This window comes from Branchiostoma lanceolatum, chromosome 4 (genome assembly GCF_035083965.1).
Source record: "Branchiostoma lanceolatum isolate klBraLanc5 chromosome 4, klBraLanc5.hap2, whole genome shotgun sequence".
Classification (NCBI taxonomy): domain Eukaryota; kingdom Metazoa; phylum Chordata; class Leptocardii; order Amphioxiformes; family Branchiostomatidae; genus Branchiostoma; species Branchiostoma lanceolatum.
Window position 1 is genome coordinate 27229478 of NC_089725.1, and position 23536 is coordinate 27253013.

Below are 23536 nucleotides of genomic sequence, written 5' to 3' on the forward strand. Positions count from 1 at the left end.
AACGTGTATTTATAAAGCGGTAATGACTCCGACAGGGCGGCTGTCCAGGACCCCGAGGGCAGAAGTCGTCGACCTTTAAAAGGCGGCACTTAAGGACAGAACGTTTGGAAAATGATTTTATGTCTACCCCCAAAACTTGTGTATTTTTGAAAAGACTGGATATTGTTTTGGAGGATGGGGTTGAATCGATGAAACTCAAGGTGTAAAAGAAAAACATAGATGATGCCTCCAGAGGATCTGGGTCGATAAACGTCGTTGACATTTTATCTTGACGTGTGCGTAAATATAGTGGGCCCTTGGCCTATCCAACATAACAAGCATCCGGAACATGTGTTAAGTCATCCGACCCGTATATCTACCAATTGCAAAACTTCAGACGATTCGTCTTCCGATGCCAACAGAAAACAACTCTTCAACAGCTCAAGTAGAATGGATTTAGAGACATTTTTACTTTCATCTGTCTTCTTTCTGTAACGTACTACACCTCGTACGTTGTACACCATTGTACGTTTCGATTGCAATTGTCCATCGGGAATGGATTTGCCATGAACACATCATTTAAAGTCTGCTGACGGGTATAGTTCAAAAAGGATCTGGGTTAGTAGGGCCTTTGATATTCTCAGTTTGGCAGCTCATGGTATAAATGTAGCTGGACCTTGGCCTACTGGCCATCAAGCCTCCGGAACATGTGCTATTAAAATGTTCGTTCAGTTCAGACACTTTTAGTGCCTGGTGGCACATAGTGCAGTAAATTTCCTTGCTGTTTCTGTAGCTGAGGGTATATTTTACAGGGAGGAGTTGCTAGCCCTTCCCCTGTGACGTCCTCGAGGCACCTCCTCGAACACTAAACCCCCATTTGATGCCCCTTCCGAAAGATGAGTGCAGCCCCAACCGAGTCCGATGTCCCCAATCCATGGTTGAATCGGTTGAGCTACAGGGACGTCCCACAATCAAAATCTAGTGACGTGTATTGAAGAAACCTCTTGCCGCTCCTCCATGACTGATGTTACCGGGACTGTTCAATACGCACCTGTCACCGCCACGGTCCAATAAAGTAGGATGTGCACGGTGACATGAAAGCTGCTTTGATGACGCATTATTTTCTGCTTCCTCTATTGAACAGACGACAATCGTTGGTGTGTGTGTTTGTGTGTGTGTGTGTGTGTATGTGTGTGTGTGTGTGTGTGTGTGTGTGTATGTGTGTGTGTGTGTGTGTGTGTGTGTGTGTGTGTGTGTGTGTGTGTGTGTGTGAAAGGGGGAGGTAGGGTTAATATGCCTCATCTTTTTCTAGTCCGGGATGTCATTTGTTTCCTCCGCTATGTTATGTCTTATATCTCAGAGCCCTTAACGTCCTTGTATGAAGAAGAGATGCCTTATAAGACGTACCATACCTGACAGCCTCCCCGACCTGTGTACCCATATATAGTAAGTGCCATCGCGATAACGTGACCCGTACGCTTTCCGCCCGCGACCTCTGTATGATGAAACAGGGACTTAAACCAATAGGGGGACTCCATTATAATAGGGAGACATATTCGCTGTATGGCGGCCCTGGGATTAAATTCTTCGCCGGTCGATCTCAACTGATCATGTGCGTGCGACGTTGCCCTTTCGATCGACGTGTGAAGGTAGTACGACTGAGGTAGCTACAACTCCTCCTAACGTTGTGAGTTGAAACTGAACTCTACACTACAGCAGCGGACTACATACAGGCAGCTGATTGACGGACATGCTTGCTGGACGGTTTTTTTTAGGCGTGCTTGTCTGTCAGCGCAGTGCGTACGCCATTCAGTGACAGAACAGTTGCTGCTACACAGATCACCACACCAGTCCGCAGCCTTACACCGTCCGTGACGTAGAGTCAAAGTAGCGGACAGCACCATGACTGGTTCGGAACAGGAACCGCAGGCGGAGGAGGTGAAGCCGACCACGCCGCCGGCGGAGGAGACCATCCCGCTGCAGGATGATGAGGCCGAGGCTCCGAAGGATGGCCTGGCCGCTGCCGGGGACCCGGAAGCCGCGGCAGGCTCGCCCACTCGCTCCGAGAGCAAGCTCCAAAGAGGGAGGAGGTCCATCAAGAAGAAGACGCAGTACATAATCAAAGAAAAGCACGGCCCTATGAGAAATGCCATCCCCTACATGCCCATGCCGGTCGCTATAATCCTGGGCATACTGAACATCCTCCCTGGTGTAGGTTAGTAACCCGATAAATAAAATCGTATTGTATTTATTTGTGCATGTAACGTCGTCGTCATATGGGTCATATCCATATATGGTGCATCCGCATTTTGCTTTGGTTTGCTTTTTATCGTGTTTGTTTACACTGACATGTTTTCCGGCACGTAGGTAATGTTATTTGCGTTTGCTCTTCTGGGTGGCATGTCTTAATTTGTCTGGCGTATGGCCTGTGTATAGTTCTGACTCACGGCAAACATGTGCTTGTTTGTGGGGGTAGCTAGCCACGCTGGGAATGCTAGAAGGCAGCACTGGCTGGTTTCGTCTGGTTGGCCTGATGTAAATTTCCTATGTTTGTGCAGCTGGTAGATACTGGGGCGCTGGCGTGACCTTGACCGTGATCATGTTTCCAAATTTAGAACGTGTTATTCCAAAACATTTCAAAACATTGTGTCGGCGATTTTCATGGTGGTCAATAAATGATATAGAAATAGAATTATCTGAGTTAAGCAGTACAAGTAAAAGATCCTGACCTCCCGATGTAGACACCATTATAGATGTTATTTATCTTTCTAATCATTATATACTATAGTTTTTAATATGTACATGTATTTAGAACATTGTTATAGCTCGTTATGCTGTCCATTGCAATGTCTTGTCTTTGTCAGCAGGGCTAACCCTTTGTAATAGCCTCAGGCTAGTTGGGCAGCCCTGGCCGTGTCCAAAACAGCCAAAACCATTTAATAGATGAATAGGTGAGTTGATATCTACCACGAGGGATCATGCTGACGGTTACTCGACAAGCGGGCATCCTTTGGCGCGAACTTTCTGCCATGTTGATTGAACTATATGGATGACATTCCCCGGGAACCTTTAAACAGATGCGAGCGTGCGTATAAAAAAAAGCTTGGCAAAAAAAATGTAAAGGTGCCTTCATTATGAAAGCTGAGTAATCAGGAAGGGTGAGCAAATGACTTAAACACAGAGTATGGTATACCGAATGATAGATTCTTCATTTTTGTTCTTTCACATCTTCATCTTAAACTTTGGAATTTCGATTTCGGCATTCTATGACATAGGTATCCGTTTTCCGATATTTTCTTTTACAATTTACAGCATATATTTGTGCACAATGTACAGTGATTTTTTTCCTTTTGGAAACGGACGAAAATTGATGCTCGCGCGAATGACATCCATATAATCGAATGAACACGGCCTAACGCAATAATACAGAAACTCCACACGCTGCAGTGCTAATTTACTGACATGCAGGCCGTTAAAATTCATGCCTGATGTCTTAGAGGTTACAATAATGCCCCCTCGACCTCTTTGCGAGAGCCTCTCATTGCCCATGGGGATTTCTCACTTTGCAACACGACTATGTAAGATTCTCCTCGCCATGGAACACTGCAAGCAGTCTGCCAGTATCTTTATGTCCTTGCCTGGTATCAAGGAGTTTATTTATCTCATTGCTGGTACGTAACATCGGGTTCTTTGTGAAGCAATCGTGTAAAAATATCAAGTGAGCTCTGTTTCAAGAATATTCCTCAAAGTGAGCTCTGCATGTAAGAAATGCGCGGGATCTATGCGATGGTATCTCAGTCTCGTCTGGGTGGCATTAAGCTCGATTTGATGCGATATCATCGGATGTTGGATAGGTTAGTGATGGAAGATGCTCGAGATGAGTACGATTCATCAAAACATCGTCTCCACACAATCATACACACACGTGGCCCCGGGGGAATCCGCTTTATCGGGCGTGACGAATATGATGAAGTGTTTGATGGGACAGACTGAGTGTTTTGCAAAAGTCATTGCTGTTAAACGAATTCTATTTGTCCCATTATGTTTCCTCTCGGGATGATGTGTTATTTTCAATGAGAAGAAATATATATGACTCTCCTCCAACTACGCTCGTGCCAAAACCAGAGTATTCTACATTGTATTTTCGTAAGTTGGAGCGATTCGGTCTTCTAAAGGACATTCTATAGTCGCTTATATGAACCGTCTTTCCACGTACTCCACCGAATTTCAGCTGTAGTGTGGCAATGAAATGTAAAGTATTAAAAAGTTGTTGTTCTATGTATTGAAGAAAAAAATGGCACAGACAGCTGACTTGATGTAAAGCCCCTGTCACACTTGTGCGTATAGACAAGCCCGCATGAGTTGCGTATTAACATGTTTTTGGTCTAGGTTAAGTTTGCAGCCGAATAAGTGATTTCTCAGGTTCGATCACTAGGCTACACAACGGTGAGTCAAAGTAGAAAACAACCTTCTCCCCGCAAACCTTGCTTAAACCAAAAAAATGATAAGACGCAACTCACGCGCCCTTCAATATACGCACAAGTGTGACAGGGCCCTAACAACAAAATGCACCGACACACACGAGCACATACTCGCGCTCACACGTTCTGTCACGCACACACACATGTAAACGTTATGAGCCCATAGGTACGGAATGTGCAAGCGGATGCAAGGATGTTTTTTGCAACATTTAGTACGTCTGGCTAGTGGAGAGTTTAAAAGTTGCAAAAAGTGACGCAAAAACACGCGTACAACGATGAGACTGAGCCGGATCCCTACTTCTGCTTGGAGATTACAGGCACATACTTTCTTCCTGCCTCAGCAGATCCATCCACCAACCAGCACTTGTCTCTGTATGTAAACGGGTGATCTAAGACAATGGCGGTGTGCGGCACACGATACCATCAACATACGGCACATTCTCATACCGATCTCCGTGAAGCGGAAAATTGTTTAACCTTCACGACCAGCTCGACTGTCTCAAGCAATCAATACGTGTGCGTGCGGAAACGGCAGGGGTTCTCACGAACGCTTAAATCATCCAAACTTTAGAAGAACTATAAGACAAGTACGTGGAGCGCTATTGGCGCCGTAATAGCGATTTACAACACGTTGTTTAATGACTAACGTAACGCGGAAGTAGGGTAATGTCTCGGCGTTGATTTTGAGATATCGAATATCGACTTCGGAGAATGCTAAATTGTTGATAGAGGACTCCCACGGGTGTCGGCTGTGTGTAATTGCACATAAACTACGCACAAAAAGTTTGGAAACTTTACTTTGGTTGATCATATGTCCATTGTTTTTTTATAAATTTCAATGCATTATATATCGTTGGAAAGCCTGTGTAATTTCCTTTCCTATGATACCCTACTCATTATAATTGCAATCTAATGGAGCGAGCACCAGGCCTGCTTACGCAAGTGGGTTGTAGAAAAAAAGTGCCCAAATTTCCAAATAGTGTCAAACACCTAGCGCAGCGCCAAACCCATCAGTGGTGGTGTCGTCCAAATCGTGAATGGAACAGTGTGTGGTGGAATGTTATGTTCACAGCTACAGATAAGAGAAGGTTTATTTCGACTGTTAGATGGGTAAATGAAAGTGTTGGGGCGGCGTGGAGAACCCTATGCTGACTGTTGCACAGATACACTGACTGTTTGTTGGGGTCAGTTTTATAGTGTGAGGCAGTACAACGCTAACTGCCAGCGGAAAAAAAACAGGCTTATCATCCTAAGCAACTTCGATGTGTCGATATAGAGACAGCTTCCTCCATCCAGTCACATTTCCAAGATCCTTACCTCTGCAATATGATTATGAGACTGGTTGCCATTCTGCAAGATGATAGTGCACGTCCATACAGAATGAGAGTCATTTCAGACCACCTCCAGTATGCAGGAATACAGAGGATAGAATGGCCCTCCTGCAGCCCAGATCTCAACACAATTGAACACAGTCTCAGACTCTGTGATCACTGATCAGCTTGGGCGAGCTGTGCATGCAGTTGTGATCAACAGAACAACACTGGTCGACCTGCGACGACTCCTTGTGGAAGAATAGCCAGGGGCCGCGTACCAAAGCTGGTGACAAGCATGAGGATGTGCCGGGCTGTGGTGACAGCGCATGGCGTGTGTACTCAGTATTAAGCCACCCTCATCATAACTGAGGCTCCTTTACGCATTTTTCTTTGGATGAAGACTACACTTGGCTTTCATATTAATGTGTTTTGTTGATTCAAGTTTCATATTACCCTCGTACAAAAGCCACGTGCTACCAGCAGAAGACAAAATACTGAATTGAACGTTTTACATTAGTAGGGTAATTTGGGCACTTTTTTTATGAGACTCGCTCGCATAAGCAGGTCTGGTGCTCGTTGTATTAATTTACAACAATAATAAGTTAAGTATCATGGGAAAGAAAATCACAAAAGCTTTTCAATGATATATAAATCATTAAAATTGATCAAGAAACAACGGAGATATGATCGACCAAAGTTAAGTTTCCGAACTTTTTGTGCGTAGTTTAGATTACTTCCCACTGGCTTGCAGAGTTGCCACCGGACGTAAATAAAGGCAATATATATGATAGCAATACATGGTCCCAGTCGATTCAGTCATCTTTAGAGTACAGCTGGCTTTAGTAGAGTACTCAAAACGTCTCTTAGCAGCGGGGAAAACAAGCGATAAAACAATCTGGAAAGTAGGTACAGACAACCTTCTTCAACTGAGGTAAAGCATAACGATTTTTCGTTGGCAGTCTTTGCTACGAATGGCGTTATCTGCGAAGCACACCGGGTCACCCTTACTCTTCTCGATAAAGTATTTTGGGGTCTTTTACGTGCAGAGGTTTGCCGCCTAAGGCGAACGTGTGAAGCTCCCTCATAACGATTTTACGCCAGTGTAACTGGTACTGATGTACAACTTGACGACGAACCTGCAGGGTAAATCCAATGCTCTTCCCTTGCCAGGAGTAGGACTGACAGTTGTAAGACAACAGCTACCATACGCGTATACTTAGACAGGAAGACAGGACAGACTTGGTTGACTTACGGACGTACCCTTTAGAACAGCGAGAGTTTGGAAATCGTCTAATTGGTTATTCTATCTTTTTTTGTGTGCGAAGACAAATTTCTACTCGTTTAGTTGGCCCGATACGAATACCCGACAAGCATGCTGGATTAAGTTATCGAGGTTAGATCGTCACATCATCAGGGGACGGGTATGAGCCCCAATCAGAATATTGGCCCAAATCGATAGAAATCAAATTAGAAGGTTAGATACAACTCACTGACCTGACGGTAACGTAATTGTAATGGCGGAAAATTGTTAACAGTGTAATGCAGAAGTTAAAATTGCAATTGGTATAGGTTGCTGTCGGAAAACGTGGAATGGTGCAAAGATGGCACAAAATACAGCTATATGAAAATATAATTGCATTAACAACAAACCGCAGAGCTTCTACGTTCTATGATGTATAGAAACAGCTACCATTTTTTATGTTTGTTTTGCCGAACCAACATACATCTATGTCATCTGCATAAGACACGCAGTGCTGTGAGGACTTCAACGCTCGTGATCAGAACAGCATGTCGTTAATAAAGGGCTGTGCCGCCGCACGCTATGAATGATATTTGCTGCGGATAATTAGCTCCCCCCAGGACTGATGAGTGACACATAGAATCGTTTGATACCTGCCAGGACCGGGAGGTAAATTTTGTAGTGACGTCACAGGCAACTCAATAAGACTCGTTAGACCAGAAAGAAATGTGTTGGCTGACAAGATAAACGGACTGCAAAGATATGTCATCGGACGGGAGCTGTCCAAACGTTTTCTGACTAGGTTTCTATGTGTGTGGAATTCACTAGCTACACGTCTGTACATCTAACCTCTAATAACTGGAATCACAATTTGAGTATAAAGTATGGTACCCCAATCAATTTTTTTAAACTATAAAAAGGATGAATATATACCGTTATTACAATATCCCTGATGTTACACATGCGGGCCAACATGTATAACGTCTATGGCCTATAAGGTCTATCACCATTTATCCGCCAGGTTACATATCTTTATACGCCACTTTGGCACACAAAAAAAACACGTCCCCGGTAAAAGAACTCCAGTGGAGAAAATCTAATGGAGGTTACGTGTCTGATGGCGTGCTCCATGTCTTTCTTTCTGTGATGTCTGTTCATTACGCTAATGGATATCGCGATGATTTAAGGTTCTTAAGAGGTTCATAACATTACCACGCTCACTCGCCCACTTTCTGGTACATCTCTACCGGCTCCCAGGGGAGCTCTGTCGCAGGATCTGTGCCGGCCTTTGGATTCTATGGCGCGTATTTGTTAATGGTGCTACAGGCGTGGGTCAGTCAGTTAATCGTGGCCCTGTCCTTGGTGCTGACGGGTGGGTTTGTGGACACACCCCGTTGGTACGTGTGGGTTTGTAGACACATCACATGGATAAGGGGTAGGTCCGTAGACACGTCAAGGCCCTGTCCTGGTAGCTGAAGGGTTGATCTGTGGACACATCCTATGGATAAGGGATAGGTCTGTAGACACACCATGTTCCTATCCTTGCTGCTGAAGGGTGGTTCTGTAGACGCACCATGTGGGAAAGGGTGTGTTTGTAGACACACTCCATGGATAAGGGGTAGGTCTGTAAACACACCCTGTGGAAAAGGGGTGGGTTTGTAGACATATAATGTTCCTGTCCTTGGTGCTGAAGAGTGGGTGTGTAGACACACCCCGTGGGTAAGGGTTGGATCGTGGTTCTACCCTTAGTGCTGAAGGGTGGGTCTGTAAACACATCCCAGGGGTATTGAGTATAACTGTGTCAGTTTCCATATCAGTCAGTTCTCTTTCAGTTTCTATAGTCCAAAACGCCCTGAACAGTTGTTACAAAGATTAACATTTCTTACTAATTAATGTAAACATCACATAAAAACGTCTCCGTCAGGAATTAACGGAAATCTGTATGTCGCACAACAGATTATGTTGCAAAAAGTTTACAGCTTTTGAAAGCTTTGCACAGGAGGGTGGTAATCCGAACTGACAAAGACAGATAGCTTTTCGGTTTCAAGACGAGTAAAAGGCTACTCGCGTCATCCCGTTAGCACCTCCATCTAACTCATCCAACGCTTCAATGGACCTGCTCTTTCCACCTGCATCTGCTGCATTATTGTTGGTAATGTCTACAAACAGCGTGAAGCCCTGTTAGACAGTCCGGAGAGTAGACGTCCATTAATCATCTCTCTATCCCTGAGTCTGAAGTGCCAGTTTCCATTAGCCGCAGATTTAGTCATGAGATAAACGGACAGGCCGGGAATAACCCCCTCTATTCCGGGCAGGCCTTCTGGGGCCACTGGCGGCTTGCTCATTTAACATTCGGTCTGCTCCGCGAAAGTACTTTTATGGCGGTAAAGTAAAGCGCGCTGTCGTTTCAATCAGTTTTTATTCGTCATGACCTTTCAAAGTAGCTTTCCGTCTTGGTTCGTGATGACAGTTTATATCTTACCGTTTCGCCTCAGGAAGGCTAGCGTGACATGAATCTTTAATAAATTTGACTAAGTATGTTGAGTTTGTTGTTGTTCAACACTCACTGCCTATTTAGTCTGTGATATATGATCTTCATCGTTACTCGTAATTGTCTAGCTGCGCAGAATCTACTACCATGTCGACCTGAAGTAAGTCCTGGTACTTTGGGTGTAAACTAAGAAGTCCTTTCATCATGCAGTCTATCCTCTCCAGGGCTTGGTCGCAAAAGGCAAACTGATGAGTGGTTATGAGATCATGCACTTTATCATGAATATTTCTACTTTGTGGTGATGCAACTTATGATGTTGTAGTAACGAATAAAGAGACGCCGTTGGGAACACATATCAGATTTTACTCGTCGATCTGAATAGCCGTTCTTATATAGCAAGAATCTGTATTTGGCTCTCAGGTTCCGCTTTATTGCCAACCGAAATGAAGTATTTTGTGTGGCCCAACGGAGACTTAGAGCCGGCGGCGTGGAGTATAGAGGAGCTCCAAACCTCTACACGTAAAAGAACCTAACACACTTATCGAGAAGAGTAGGGCTTACGACGTGCCCGGTGTGCTTGGATGAAAACGCGAGCCGTAGCGAGCTTGACAAGACATCATGATTCATCTTCTTCAGCTGGTGTGTTACGCCTAATGGCGGTTATACCGGCTATATAGATACAGATACAGATCTTCATCTTCAGAATGTCTGCTTTACCGTTACTTTTACCCCCATGACCAATGGCGGTGAAAGGATGGGCTCTGCCTGCCTACAGCACGCCCTTGACATTGTAGATTAACAACATACTGCCCTTATGGCCTCAAAGGTTATGGGAGCTTTACAATTTTTACCATGACCAGAGATGTACACTCAGATCTCCGGGCTATTCTATGAGATATGACCATGGTGGTAATGAGACGATTATTATTGATATTGCTGCTGAGAAAAGAACATGGAAAATCGATAAGGTCGATGACCTCAGTGCACGTCTAGCGGTCAGAGCTACTAACCTGATATACCTCAACTCTTCACATCGATGAGAGGTCAGGAAATGGTTTCTTTTATAGTGTAATTCCGACCAGAAATGGCGCACCGTTTGCTAGATTTGCGGCAGTGCGCTATTGTCGTCAAAATCGCGTTCCGGTCTCAACGTAACAAAGTCAACGTCAGCGTTATCACTTCTCTGTACACCTGGGTCTCTACCTCGTACCGTGATGAATATATCAATATCAAATCGCCATGATTCTTTTATTAGGTTCAATATGGCCAGGAGACCTCAGCTCCTAACTGGGATTGCATATATGGATTTTTATTTCAGCTATTTCGGGATCCTAATAGTTACGATTCGGTTCCGTTCAGTTCAGTTTATTGGCCAACCATTCGAGCTGATCTTCGGGTCTAAACTGTGCATGTTTTTGTCAGGCATCCCTGGCTACAATCATACAATTAACCACAGTAACCTTACACATAGATACTACTAAACAAGCGACGTTTAAGTGTTTAGTATGTTTGTTCTTTAAATTGGTACTTACTTATTTTGCACCTGTTGGCATGTAAACGTACATATTGTGCCCCTAAAGCTTCACCGGACTGGAACATGATGGCAAAGATGATAAAAAACAGAGTTTTATTGCTAGGAAATTTATATGATACAGCGTATGGCAATCTATACAACAATTCTGACCATACAATACAGGATGAAAGCAATTCTGTATACTTGTGCACAGTAGGCGATCCGTCTTTACATCAAGTCAACCTGTTAGGTACATGATAATATGCTTATGACGTTCTTGTGACGTAGTACATGTATCTTATCTTTATTCATTTATTTCTGCACATGTCTATGTACACCGTTGATTTTAGAATATTGACTTGTAGCTATGTGTTAAGTGTTTTTTATCAAATTCAACGCAATTTAGTTGTATGAACATTGTACTGTATTGCTTCTGCTGATCAAAATAGACTGTACGGTCGTCGGTGGAATTTCTAATGTATAGAGGTATCGGTATCTTCGTAAGCACCGTCCTATATCTACAAAGTATTTTCTGTGCACGTACAGGTACGTTCCTGTCGGCGTTTTTCACGCTGTGCTGCCCGGTCCCGGGCATGAAGGACGAGCCGAAGACGGAGCCGTTCTCCTACTGTCTGCTGGCGGCCTTCCTGCAGATCATCATGTCCATCATCATCGTGGGCTGGATACTCAGCTTCTACTGGGGCGTCATGTTCATCGTCATCTCCTGTAAGTTTGTCTTACAAGAGCCCTGTCATACAGTCAGGACTTTCTTTTTACTAGTTTGATCTCTACCACTTCCCAACCAAGGTCGATGCTGGTCGGGAGTAGCCTATTCTAGCTCCAGCTTGCTACTCTGATCGCATCCAAGCAGAATATGACTTTCCCGAATTTCATTTTTGAAAAGTTATAGTCGGCTAGCGCAGACGACATTTGATAACTAGTAGAGAAGCCCGACTTCCAACTCCCAACCTCAAATGGCCTTGAACAGAAATGAGCATGGTGTGGAGAAGGTCGGGAGGGCACGGTCGACTATGTGTGACAAGGACTTTACTAGGACCCGGTCACAAACGTAGTGCTAGCATTTTCTCAACATCTCAAGGAGTCTGCTAGATTTACGTCAATGAAAATGAGGAACTTCTTAACACCACGCAATTACTTGGATTTGGCCGCCTTGTTGTAGTACAGCTATGGGATAGACTAAAAACTGTAACAGGTCCCGGACTCAGTATAGATATGCGCAGTTACGACGTCTATCGATACTTGTAGGAGTGATGTACGCCTCTATGTGAGTAGACGTTGCTTCATTCTTCCCATTGACTACACCATAGCGGCGAGGAAATCTTTCAGCAAAGAAAGAAAAACTACCCGCGAAATAACGTTGTATAGTCGTTTGCCACTTTCCTGCATTATATTGCCCAACATTCGAGGCAACTTTAGTGCTTCATATTTCATTCCGCAAGGCTAATGTGCACTTTTACACGAAAATGGATCGATATAAAATGCAGCACAGTGAATATATATGACAACAAACCTTAGATTACCCATACTGCGGGGCTCTACAGTATATCAATAGTTGACATTATACCTTTAGATTGAATTACAACCAGCGACTGCAATCAATTAACTATTGCGTCACAGGCGAAAGTAAACACTTAATCACGCAAAGCTTTATATATCTGTTGGCTTAACGCCTTAATGCTTTCTACGACTCACTTAACAAAATGCACCATGATCATTCGGTACACCCCCATCCATCATAAGAACATAAACCGAGCTCCGTGTAACACGGCGTGACATTCCATTACCTTTACCATACGAGTTAAGCTACCTCTCCGGCCTCATTTTGAAAGTCTAACGGCAGCATCAGTCTGGTACAGCTACTTCCTATGCGGATGGACCAATTTTCCTTGGCCGAAATGATCGGGCGACCCTATCTATCTATCTATCTATCTATCTATCTATCTATCTGTTGCTTATCAGTGTCTTGGAAAAGTCGTTTGCCGTTTGACCAGCTATCCATCTCCACAGTTGGTTAACACACCTGGTCCCGGGGGCACCATTACCATTACCCCCTGCACCTGCTGTCGTCTTGGCGGGCGCTGAAATTACTGTGCAAAATACAAGGCGGTTCCACTCGCTATAGGCGCGATTTTAGAGGAAAATGGTTGAGTAAGATGGGAGAGACGAGATTAATTATCGTTACTTGGAAGCCACAACATGAATCCCAAGTTCCCATGAACAAATTAAGATTTTTGGGACGTTCTAATATTCTTGTATGTAATGTTATACATGTAACGTTATCATTTCTGTGCATATTTTGCCTTATGCGTTGTAGATTTTAACCAGTGATGTCGCTATTAGAAGCCTATTGGTTGGGTACGGTACAATTGCATACTATCATCTTTGGGTGTTTGAATGAAAAAAAACACGACATGTCAATTTGTTTTAGATTAATTGTTATAGTGTTATTACACCTATCGTCAATTTCGCTGCCCGGTATCAGTCCTTCAGTACGTAATGAAGCAATTTCTTTGCCCGGTAGAACGTAGAGATGGAAAGATAGACGCAAGCAACGATCTGCTCCAGTCTCAAACCGATCGTTTGGGTTGTAATTTAGGGAGTCTGTGATTCCCCGGGGCAGCCGCGGACCGCAACAGATAGCCTTATCTCTGCTTGAGTGGGTGATCAGAAACGACCAAACCGGCAACGTGCTAGCCTCTACCAGGCTCCGCGGGATGGCTGCACGGATGGCAGACTGTCCTCTCTCCGTAGCTAACTCCCTTGTCACACTATTCACTCTATTACGGCCAATTTCTACTATTTTTCCAGCCATCCCGCCGAGCCTGGTAGAGGCTAGCAACGTGCTGTTACCGGATCCGGCCTGCTATGGCGTGTATTAAAGGTAGCCTCCAACAGGCCTTTCTACGGGTGTAGGGATAGTTGAAATCGGCAGAAAGGGGAATTAATAATTGGCCAGGGGAGTCAGTCCGCGGGAAGTTAAGCACTCCCCCTCTGATTTGCGGCTTAATGATCTCAACTGCAAAGCTACTGACTTTGTTCAGAAAATGAGCAGATTACTTTTTTTTGGCTTTTCATTGTACCGAGATTCAACAGACTAACTGCGCGGGCCTTGCCAAGTCAACGAAAGCCTATGGTGGCCAAACTCCCCTGAAAAATTATTCTGCACACAGCTAGCGCAGTTAGCCATGGTAGAGACTATATCAAGGCAATGCAGCATGGGTAGTCAGGCAATCAGAAGCTTCACATCGCCTTTATCTTGGGTACTGCCGGGAGCAGTATGGTTATTGTAATCATATCTGTGACATTTCAAGGGAAGTCCAAATTACCGGGTGAAACTTAATACCACTCCAGATGGTGGCACGGTGTGCTACATTATGCATGAGGATTAGGTTTCTCAATGTGGTTTGGATCGATGGTAATTTCTAAGCAGATGTTGGCAGGCAATATCGTAACGTTTTCTAGCTTCTCGCTTTCGTTTATAACTTAATAGCAAAATCATGCCCAAAAGCTAATTGCAAACAAAGCAATGCAATACACTTATTTACAGGCTGTATGTATATAAATGAATTATATAAATGAATAAAGAGCGAAATGACAAATATACTAAATCGATTTCTACTTAAGCTATTCGAGGGGTTTGACTTCGTTTCTCTATGCAATGGAAGATGGATTGCCCAACGTTTTATAGATATAGTTGCTGATCGGTAAGGCGCGGAAAGCTTGGTTAAACGTCTAGAAGTAATTTACTTCTTTCAAAATATCAGCATCACAGTACAGATTGTTAGGAAGGCTGTTTGCAACAAGAAGGGGTAAGCTAGTTCTGATCTTGGATATTAACTCGATGGTTACCTGCGGTGCTGAAATTGGCCGACGTTGTTATGTTAGGATTTGCGGGGTAGGTGCGCAGGTGTGCATTGGTGCACGGGGAATCAAAGTTATGGGGAAACAGAGATATAAGTCCGCTTGCAACAGTACATCCAAGCCAGAACTCACTATCATCACCATCATCATCAACGGCAGTCGGGGATGAGCCCCATTTACTGAGAGTACCAATCCTCTGAACCTTACCCCGACATGCCATGGGTTGGGTTTCGTCGAAGCTAGGACTGAATATAGCCAATCGATGCTAGAACTCATGATCATCATCACCATCATCACTAGGTGAGGATGAGCATCATTGACTGAGCAGTACCGACCTCCTCCGTCTTAGCCTGCCGTGCGCCTTATGTTTCGGCGAAGCTAAGACTAATATAGCGAATAAGTTGAGAACCCCAACATCACGTACGATAAAAAGGACAAGAGTTTACGACGCAGCCATGAAAGTTTTTGTGAACTATGACTATACCTACGCGAAATTTCCTAGTTGAAGACACCAGCTGCCGTATAACAAAAATAAAAGCCGAGGCCACATTCATTTGGGTTGATTGGAAGATGAAGAGGTTGGTACTTAGGAGAGGGTGTGATGAAGAAGGAAATCGTTACATTCGTCAGCTTGGAACCCATTTTGTGACAGCCGACAACTTGAAGGAGTACCAATCTGAAGAACGTAACAATCTCAGCCTCAGTGTGTCTAACTAAAATCGACTGCAGTGGATTTTAGGTCAGGACGAACACACATTGTAGTTATGCTGAGTTATTTTTATCTACTTGAGTTATTACTTACTTATTTAAGACTTCCACTTATTATACCCCTATGGCTATGAAGGTTTATCTATTCTAGCCGTCCTCTGTTTTCATTCCAATCATTTCTTGCAATGCTACGTAATTCCACCAGGATTCATTGAAAAACGCCATTAGGCTACACGTGTATCCTGGCAGAAATGGATTTTGCGTACTGACACTGAGATCCTCCCGGATTTTACAAGATATCTAATTTCTGCCGGCGAACATTGATCGAATTTCCCCTCTACGTATGGCAAAATTGATTGATGCACGCCAGGATGGCCTCCGGCAAGTACACGTCCTGGAGCAAGGTCAGGCGATTGTGGCCGAGATAGAATGATGGGTGAGCTGATGATTTCCCCTGCGGAGGGAACATTTGCACTTTGGCATGCAACTTGGACACTGACTCTTCACTATGCTATTCTCCTTTGGTCAGCAGTAACATATACCATGGTCTCCCCTAGGCCTAGCCTCCCGTAAAGCGGAAACAGAAAAAGTCAGACCGTTGACCCAGATAGATAGCAGTTTTCTTACGACTTCATCAAAAGTAATTCGCTCTGCCGAAGGTTCGCCAAAAACAATTACTCAAGTAACTGGATAAAATGTCCTGCCTAAGGTGGTTTGATGCGATGTAAACATCCGATCCCATTCAAAGAATATATAGCTTCTTAAAGCCAGCCCGAGTGCCACCCTTGTAAGTTAACCCCATCTTACCTTTATGTATAATGTATATGTATAATGTTTATGTACAATGTATCCGTCTATGTCTATGTCTATGTCTATTTATATGTATTTGGATATGGATATGGATAGGATCCTTGACATAAACTATCGGGGTGGCACCCAGGCCTCTCTTGACAAGCACTCTTGACAAGCAACAAAGGCATTTTGTTTTGATTATTCTCATGTTTGGTTTTATGGGGGTATGAGTGGCAGTCCAGGCATCTGCAGAATCGCAACAAGCTCTGGATGGCCTTGGATTACTGATCCCTCTCTCAGCCATGTCAATACGTAGCAGTTGGAGTTAGATATTTGTCTGGAAAGTAGGATTAGGGTTAATCCCATGTATAATCCCCTAGACCCAAGGGATTGGGCTTTAATCGAGATGGCATCCGTTCTCAATTGGACATGCACCTGTAGCAAGCTCGTCTCCTCATGGTTCGACCTTTGGAAATGAAATTTCATTCCAATTAACTTCCGTCTCGTTGGCCGTTGAAACTAGGTTAAACATCCAGATAATAAGATAGGCAAGGTAACAGTTACTGAAGTAACTAGATAGATCTCATGTACCACCAACTACCTTTCGACAGTGGCAGGGGCTGAGTGACTGTTTAATACCTTGCGTTCCTTCCCGTTGCCCACACTTCTAAGCATCTCCAAGCAGATGTTGGGAGCATAACTCGTTACTTTAGCTATTCGTTTCTGTGTCAAACTAGAAGACAGTTTGTCACAGAAACGGGCAGCTATAGGAAAACGTAACAATCTAACTTTCCAAAATATCTGCTCGGAGATTATACACGAGTGTACGAATCGTTGGTCACCACGGACCTTCAACTGAAGTAAAATGCCACCAAATGGTCGCTGGTTACAAGCCATCTAAAACGTAACAGAACTACACAGACTGCTGTTGTAATGGCTCCAAATGGGACAAAAATATGGTGTTAATGAGACGTTGTTTCCGGCGGTGAGGCGCCATGAATCCAAATTGCGTGTCGTGTCCCGCCAGTACGTCTGGCCCTTGTAGCCATCGCGGGTCGAGGAGGAGTGAAAGGATAGGCCCCAATTACAAGGTACAATTTACACCAGGGAACAGCTAGCCTGATGTCTTTTTCTGTATCTATTCAGGCCTATAGCCTAGGAGGCATAACCGCGTTTCTGTGTAGCATACCAGCTTCGCAGGCACGTGCAGCAGCTTGTTATATTACCTGTCGTGCACACCTAACCTTTGCCTCTGACAGGCTCCTCCAGTTCTTGATGGCAACGAATTCCACTCTACGATAGTTCTAGGAAAATACGAATTAATGATATTCATCGTATTCTAGCTCCAGACCGCTCTTCTGATCGCTTTCCCGGTGAATATTTGGCAGGGAAGCGATCAGAGCAGCGAACCAGGGCTAGCTATGATAGGGTGGATACCAGGCTAGCAATAGCTTCAAAACAGACCAATTTGAAATTCAATAATGGGCCGTGATGAGGTGATCGTGCGTAGGAACGGCAGTTGAAGAGGATAGAGAAGCACATTGGATGGATTTTAAACACCTGAGCACACCCCATCTCGTGGGCAGTGATTGCATTCGTGCCACATGAAAAAGCAGATTCGTGCGTTCACGTTTGGGAACACTTGTCCTTTCCATTACCAAGCCACGTCTCGCCTTGAGGCTAATGGCACTCACGTTCTGTTCTGCTAAAGTCCATGTGCTGATTGGAAGAGCTCGACATTCTAAGCCTACGTTGTATGCCCGAGGGGCCACGTCAAACAAAGAGTCACGTTTCACTTAAGAAGCTTTTTCAAACGATCGTGGAACTAATACGAGAATATAATTGGCAACGCTGATAGTTGATTGTTATAGCTTTATGGGTAATGTTGTATGCACCGCTGAGCCTTGGTAGTGGGAATAGTAGGAAGCGGCATTGCCATTGTCATGGTCACGTAAATAACCCAATTGTACAACATGATTTATAGTGTCATCACGTCGTCAGTAACGGTAACCTTTTCACCCACTGCCTTTCCGAAAAACCATCATCACCATGGCCATGGGGTCACCATTGATTGAACCTAACGCTCGCAATCTCCACCATTTTTGACAAAAAGACCTCCATAAATAGCCAAACGTGAGCCATGGTTTCACAATGTTTCGGCGAAGTCTTCGTGTGTCCTCGCGATCGGTGATGTTATCGGTCAATTTCTTACTCTGCCTGCCGTTCCTTATTTTCTCCTCCATCCAAGAACTGCCACCTCTCGTCTATACAGTATCTACTGAAGAACACGTAGCATTGTACAGTTCACCTTTCCGTCACACCTATATGTATACATATGTAGCTATCACTTCATGGTATTCAATGGTACACAAATCCTCAAGAAGTGCCGTTACAGACATTTTAGTTCGCCAGCGTACCTCAATCACTTTTTGCGAACGCTGCTCGGAGCTCGAGGCGTCAATACTACAGCTCCATCATGCTGGTTAACTAGACGTCGACCAGAAGGATTTCTTTGCTAAAATTGAAAGTAAATCCTGTTTTGTCTGTATAAAGGCTATCCAATACACAGGACACGGCTCTCGAATTCCCAAATGTGCCAAAACAATCTATCTCGACCAATAGCAAGCTGGATCATGTCTGTATCGTTATCAATCACGCTTGGTAACGGCATGTTAGCGCTATGAAATGGCAAACCCACAAATAACACCTGCCAAGGGAAGGGAATGGATTTGCAGCAGTCGGTGGAATGAAAAGTGAAACGTCCATAGATTCCGTGTAACAGGTTACGCAAGCAAATCTCTGTACAGTGAAGAAGTACTCGCGAAGGGGAGAAAAACGCGCTTTGTAATGTGAATAGCTGCATAACCTTACAAATCAGTGAAGAAGTGTCCTGGAAATAGTCATACCTTTATTAAGAAGAACTTTATTGCACGACACTTGTACATGGTACAAAGTATCTCAAGAATTCGTTAACATAATACAAAGTAGAAGTATAGAATAAAACTTAACATCCTTATTAACAATGCAATACAATAAGGGCTAGCATGCATATGAATACCCAGTTTAATTCCTGCCCATGATGGAATGATCATGACAAGCTGTTTTCTGCATTTGTTCTAGTTAATTGAGCTGTATACACAAATTCAAGGACAGTTTAATGTTGGCAGTGTAAGGTGTTTCACTGCATATGAATACCCAGTGTAGTTCCTGCCCATGATGGTATAACAGAGAAGTCGCAGAGAAGGAAGCAATAGGTCTGACGGGAGCATTATGCATAATAATGAGGTTGGGTAAAGGGGGTTGTATCAGGCTGTGTCCCTGAATGTAAATAAGTTGGTACTAGATAAATGTATGATTAAGTTCTTTGGTACACAGACAAGGGGAATGTATCGGTGGCATTCTGCTACCTTCCCATCATCCCATGGCCACAGGCAATAATGACTGGACCTAGCAGTATTTCTCACAGGAAGGCAGCAGGACTTCCAAAACTTTCGCAAGTAAATTCCTGTTGCTAAATTGCGTACCATATATAGAACCTGTTAACTTTGTTGCCCAATATGCACAACAATTCATACACCGATAGTCAAACTATTATGTCAGAGAATGGACTGGCACGACAATAACTAAAACATTAAGAACAGAAAATCGACAAGGGTGGAGGAAACTGATTGTCAGACCTTCCTTTACTGTTGGGGTGGAGCAAATGTTGGACTTACTGTACAGTACTATTCTTTGTCGAGCAATGTGTTGGAACTCACATTAGTTAAATCCAGCATCAAAATGATTTCTGCCAACACAGATGAAGTCAAGCTCGGATCTCAGTGTTGTTTTATCTTTGTGTTTTACAGGGCGGAAGGGTGAGGAGCCAGTGTCAGTCATCGAGCGATATGAGTGAGTCGTCTGCCGCCCGTTCAGAGCGTGCTAGCACACATGTTTGCTCCTCCAACTGCTGATGTTGAACAAGGCTTGTCTCCTTGATATGCTATATACGGACTTGTTCGTCGTACACAATGCACGATGCCTCCAAAGTTGGTTATCCAGCTCGCCTGCCCTTGGTGACGTTTTGTCAGACATCACTGCTGTTCAGATTTTGCTCGCTGGGAGGCATGCATTTCCGACATTTGTTGCATTCCTGCCAGGTCTACACCACAATGCACCTGTACCGCGGGTATCTCACGGCGGCACGTTGGCGACCTCGCTGTGTCCAAAATTGGACTCGTGTTACCCTTGATTTTGCAATGGGAATATATCATGCAAAACGTACAAGTATGACTAAAATTACAACAAATACACAAAGTGAAAAAAGAGTCGTTTTGTATCGATGAAATTCGTTGAGCGCTCTGTCAAATCGCTCGGCCGCAGCGAGGTCGCCGACTTGCCGCCGCGAAGTCGCCGACGTGCCGCAGCTTCAGTGAGATACCCGCTTTAGATTGTCAACCCGTCAAAGGCATGGTGGTCCGTATTTACAGAAATCAGGAAATATCGATCTAATAGCATCAGTATTATTGGTGGTCGCTTTTGAGGTGTGCATTGCTAGAATGATTGTTTGCCTGTTTGATTCGCATATTTAGACATGTAAACTGCCTACTGGCGTAACACAATAGTTTTGCACAGGAACCGCAAGATGTGTAAGGCCGGACTGCAAGGTTTGATCAACTCACACCGGGACGGGTAATTACTCTAGATCTTGCATTGATGTTCTGTACGAAAATCTGTGTGTGTGTCATCTTTTTCAGAAAGAAATGAAGAGTGTATCGAGGATCCGGTCGACACATTTCTGTTTTCAGTCTTCCTCATCTTGAAAATGTGCCATTCGTGTTGATCTTAAGTTAGACATTGTTTTTTATCTGCGCTGTTAATTCTACATGGAGAAACTTGAAGATATTCAAATTATGTGACCTACTTTCATTAGGGCCAGGTAGGTCAACTATGGGCGTTAAATGATTGCCAACAAAGGCTATTATATGGCAGCCATTTCAAGATTTTAGAAACTTTTTCGTCTTCGCAAGTAGAATCAGGGTAGAAGGGTGATGGCATAGTTCTGGGGCTTCAGCAAAGAGTTAACAAATTAGACTAGATTTGTAGGCCAAGAATCAGTAAATTCTTAGACTGTGCGCAGTAAATCATTACTTGCTATATCTAGAAAGGGGTCCATTGTAGGGAACGTAGGTTAAAAGCTAAAAAGGGTTGGGATCAAACTAACGATCGGTCCCTGAATGTAACAGTCTACAAACGATCGTTCCCTGAATGTCACCGACTCAGTCAGCACATGTGTTCCCGAGAACGGTCCAGCATTCCGTCGAACAATAACAGCTGATCACCAAGCAGATGATGGGATGGAAGATTGTATCGTTTTCCAACTGCAAGTTTTCTATGACAGCCACTTAGTCAGGAAACGTTACGATTTTGCATCCCAACATCTGCTTGGAGATTAGACAACAGCCGCTTGAGCTTTCTTGGCGATTGATGACTGACGCTAGTTTAATTGATAACGTTTGAAATAAAAGATATAACTGTTGCTTCTTCGAAATCAACATAAGGCAAGTCGTAAGCTATGGAAAGAAAGCCACTGTGGAAAGATATGACTATGCCAGAATGAATAATGGTACATGTATATGATAACTTGGTTCGATAATGTGATGTTTATAAGATGCTATTCTGGAAAGACCGCAGCCAAAGCTGATACGGAATAAAGTATTTCTTGTTTAAGTCACCATGATAGCTTTCTAACGTTGAAATGCAGATTTGCTATGATATATGTAAGGTAACCTCTGTGCGGTCTAATGCTATCTTACTCTAAAATGTGTATAATATTATCTAATGATGTAACACGCGCTCCGGACCGGTGGAACACACGATTTCTGTTCGACGCTGATTAAGAAAAAGTGAATAACATGACTACTCCCGCACGTCATGAATAAACTGTGCAGAACTTCCCACGTTGTGGCAGCTGTCCGAGTCTTAGGGAAAACAAGCATATTTTCATTTCTGAGACAATTTGTCATTAATCAGAATCAAAGACGGTGCTGGCGTAGACAGGTGAAAACGACATTATCGACGATTGTGAAATATTGTACGTAAAAGGGAGGACGCGAAATTCTGTATTTTGACACTTTGTAAGATTCTGTAACATTTTTGAGCTCTGATGAATATTTCCTTGTTGTTATCTATATTTGTAAGATGAAAACGAGATGAAATAAACTGAAGTGTTTGTAATGTCTGAACGTTGCGTTTGCGTCCTAATTGAAGGTTTGTCTGTGTTCAGCTTCGTTGCAGGCTTTGCACAGGCCTAGTCAGAAACCAGGTAGTATAGTCAAAGTACTGATGTACCATTAAAAGTTAAAGTTTATGTCCTCCCACACCATTAGGTGTATAGGGCGGAGCCGTCTCCGTTTCGGTAGCCCTGGGCCACACTGTGGTGCAATCACTGCAGTAGGGAGCTAGTCTACTGGCAGTAGAGTGTGTTTGATTTCCATACTGTTTCAGAAGTATGTACCATTTTTATAAAGTCATATACCATTAGTGAACAGCATATGATAGAAAAACAGACAGACCAAACACAATGATGATGATGAGATGAGAGAAACACAATACCTCCCTGTGAATTAGTAGCCTCTTCAATTGACCTCATGATCTGAACTGATTTAATAACGACTAGTTCTATAACCTGTAAACTCTACATCCTGCCACTTCGACAAGTCTGATCTTTGTGGTCATCTGATCACACACTTCCTGCTACTCTACTGACGGTGTACTCATACATGTATAACTATGGACAGACACCAACCCAAACAAAAACACACCGAAAAGAAAATACTCCACTACATCTTTATTTTCCCATCTACCCCGTTACGTTCTTGCTATAATCAGATGCAAGATATAGGTGTACCAAAAAGGCAACAATGCCGTCTGCAGTAGCAAAATTATTGAAAACAAGAGAGGTAATTAAAAATCACTTCGGCGATGTGCGCCATCAGGTACCAAATTTACGTATTTTACAACTCTCACAATGCAAAAATAGGTAAATACATTGAAGACTACTTTGTTGTTCAAAATTTGCCCCACCGGCAATATACCACTTCTTTGCGAGTTCAAGGGCTATATACCATTAAAAACAACAAGACCATAGTATGTCCA

General features: G+C 43.6%; 2 protein-coding genes across 2 annotated transcripts in view; one reads left to right on the plus strand and one right to left on the minus strand.

Moving 5' to 3' along the window:
* LOC136433772 (MAP3K12-binding inhibitory protein 1-like) overlaps positions 1 to 23536 on the minus strand; it is a 62265-nt gene that overhangs the window by 35629 nt on the left and 3100 nt on the right. The gene's annotated exons all lie outside the window — the stretch shown is intronic.
* LOC136433761 (protein stum homolog) lies at positions 1510 to 22623 on the plus strand. Its single transcript, XM_066426250.1, has 4 exons — positions 1510 to 2194; positions 11564 to 11743; positions 20248 to 20290; positions 21136 to 22623. The coding sequence occupies exons 1-4, from the start codon at positions 1882 to 1884 to the stop codon at positions 21143 to 21145; spliced, it is 546 nt and encodes a 181-aa protein (XP_066282347.1). The 5' UTR covers positions 1510 to 1881; the 3' UTR covers positions 21146 to 22623.

Excerpts from the sequence above, each read along its gene's own strand:
- LOC136433761 (XM_066426250.1), top strand. The coding sequence starts at position 1,882 with ATGACTGGTTCGGAACAGGAACCGCAGGCGGAGGAGGTGAAGCCGACC. Across the intron at positions 2,195-11,563 it reads GAACATCCTCCCTGGTGTAG|GTACGTTCCTGTCGGCGTTT; the intron begins GTTAGTAACCCG and ends GTGCACGTACAG. Across the intron at positions 11,744-20,247 it reads CATGTTCATCGTCATCTCCT|GGCGGAAGGGTGAGGAGCCA; the intron begins GTAAGTTTGTCT and ends TGTGTTTTACAG.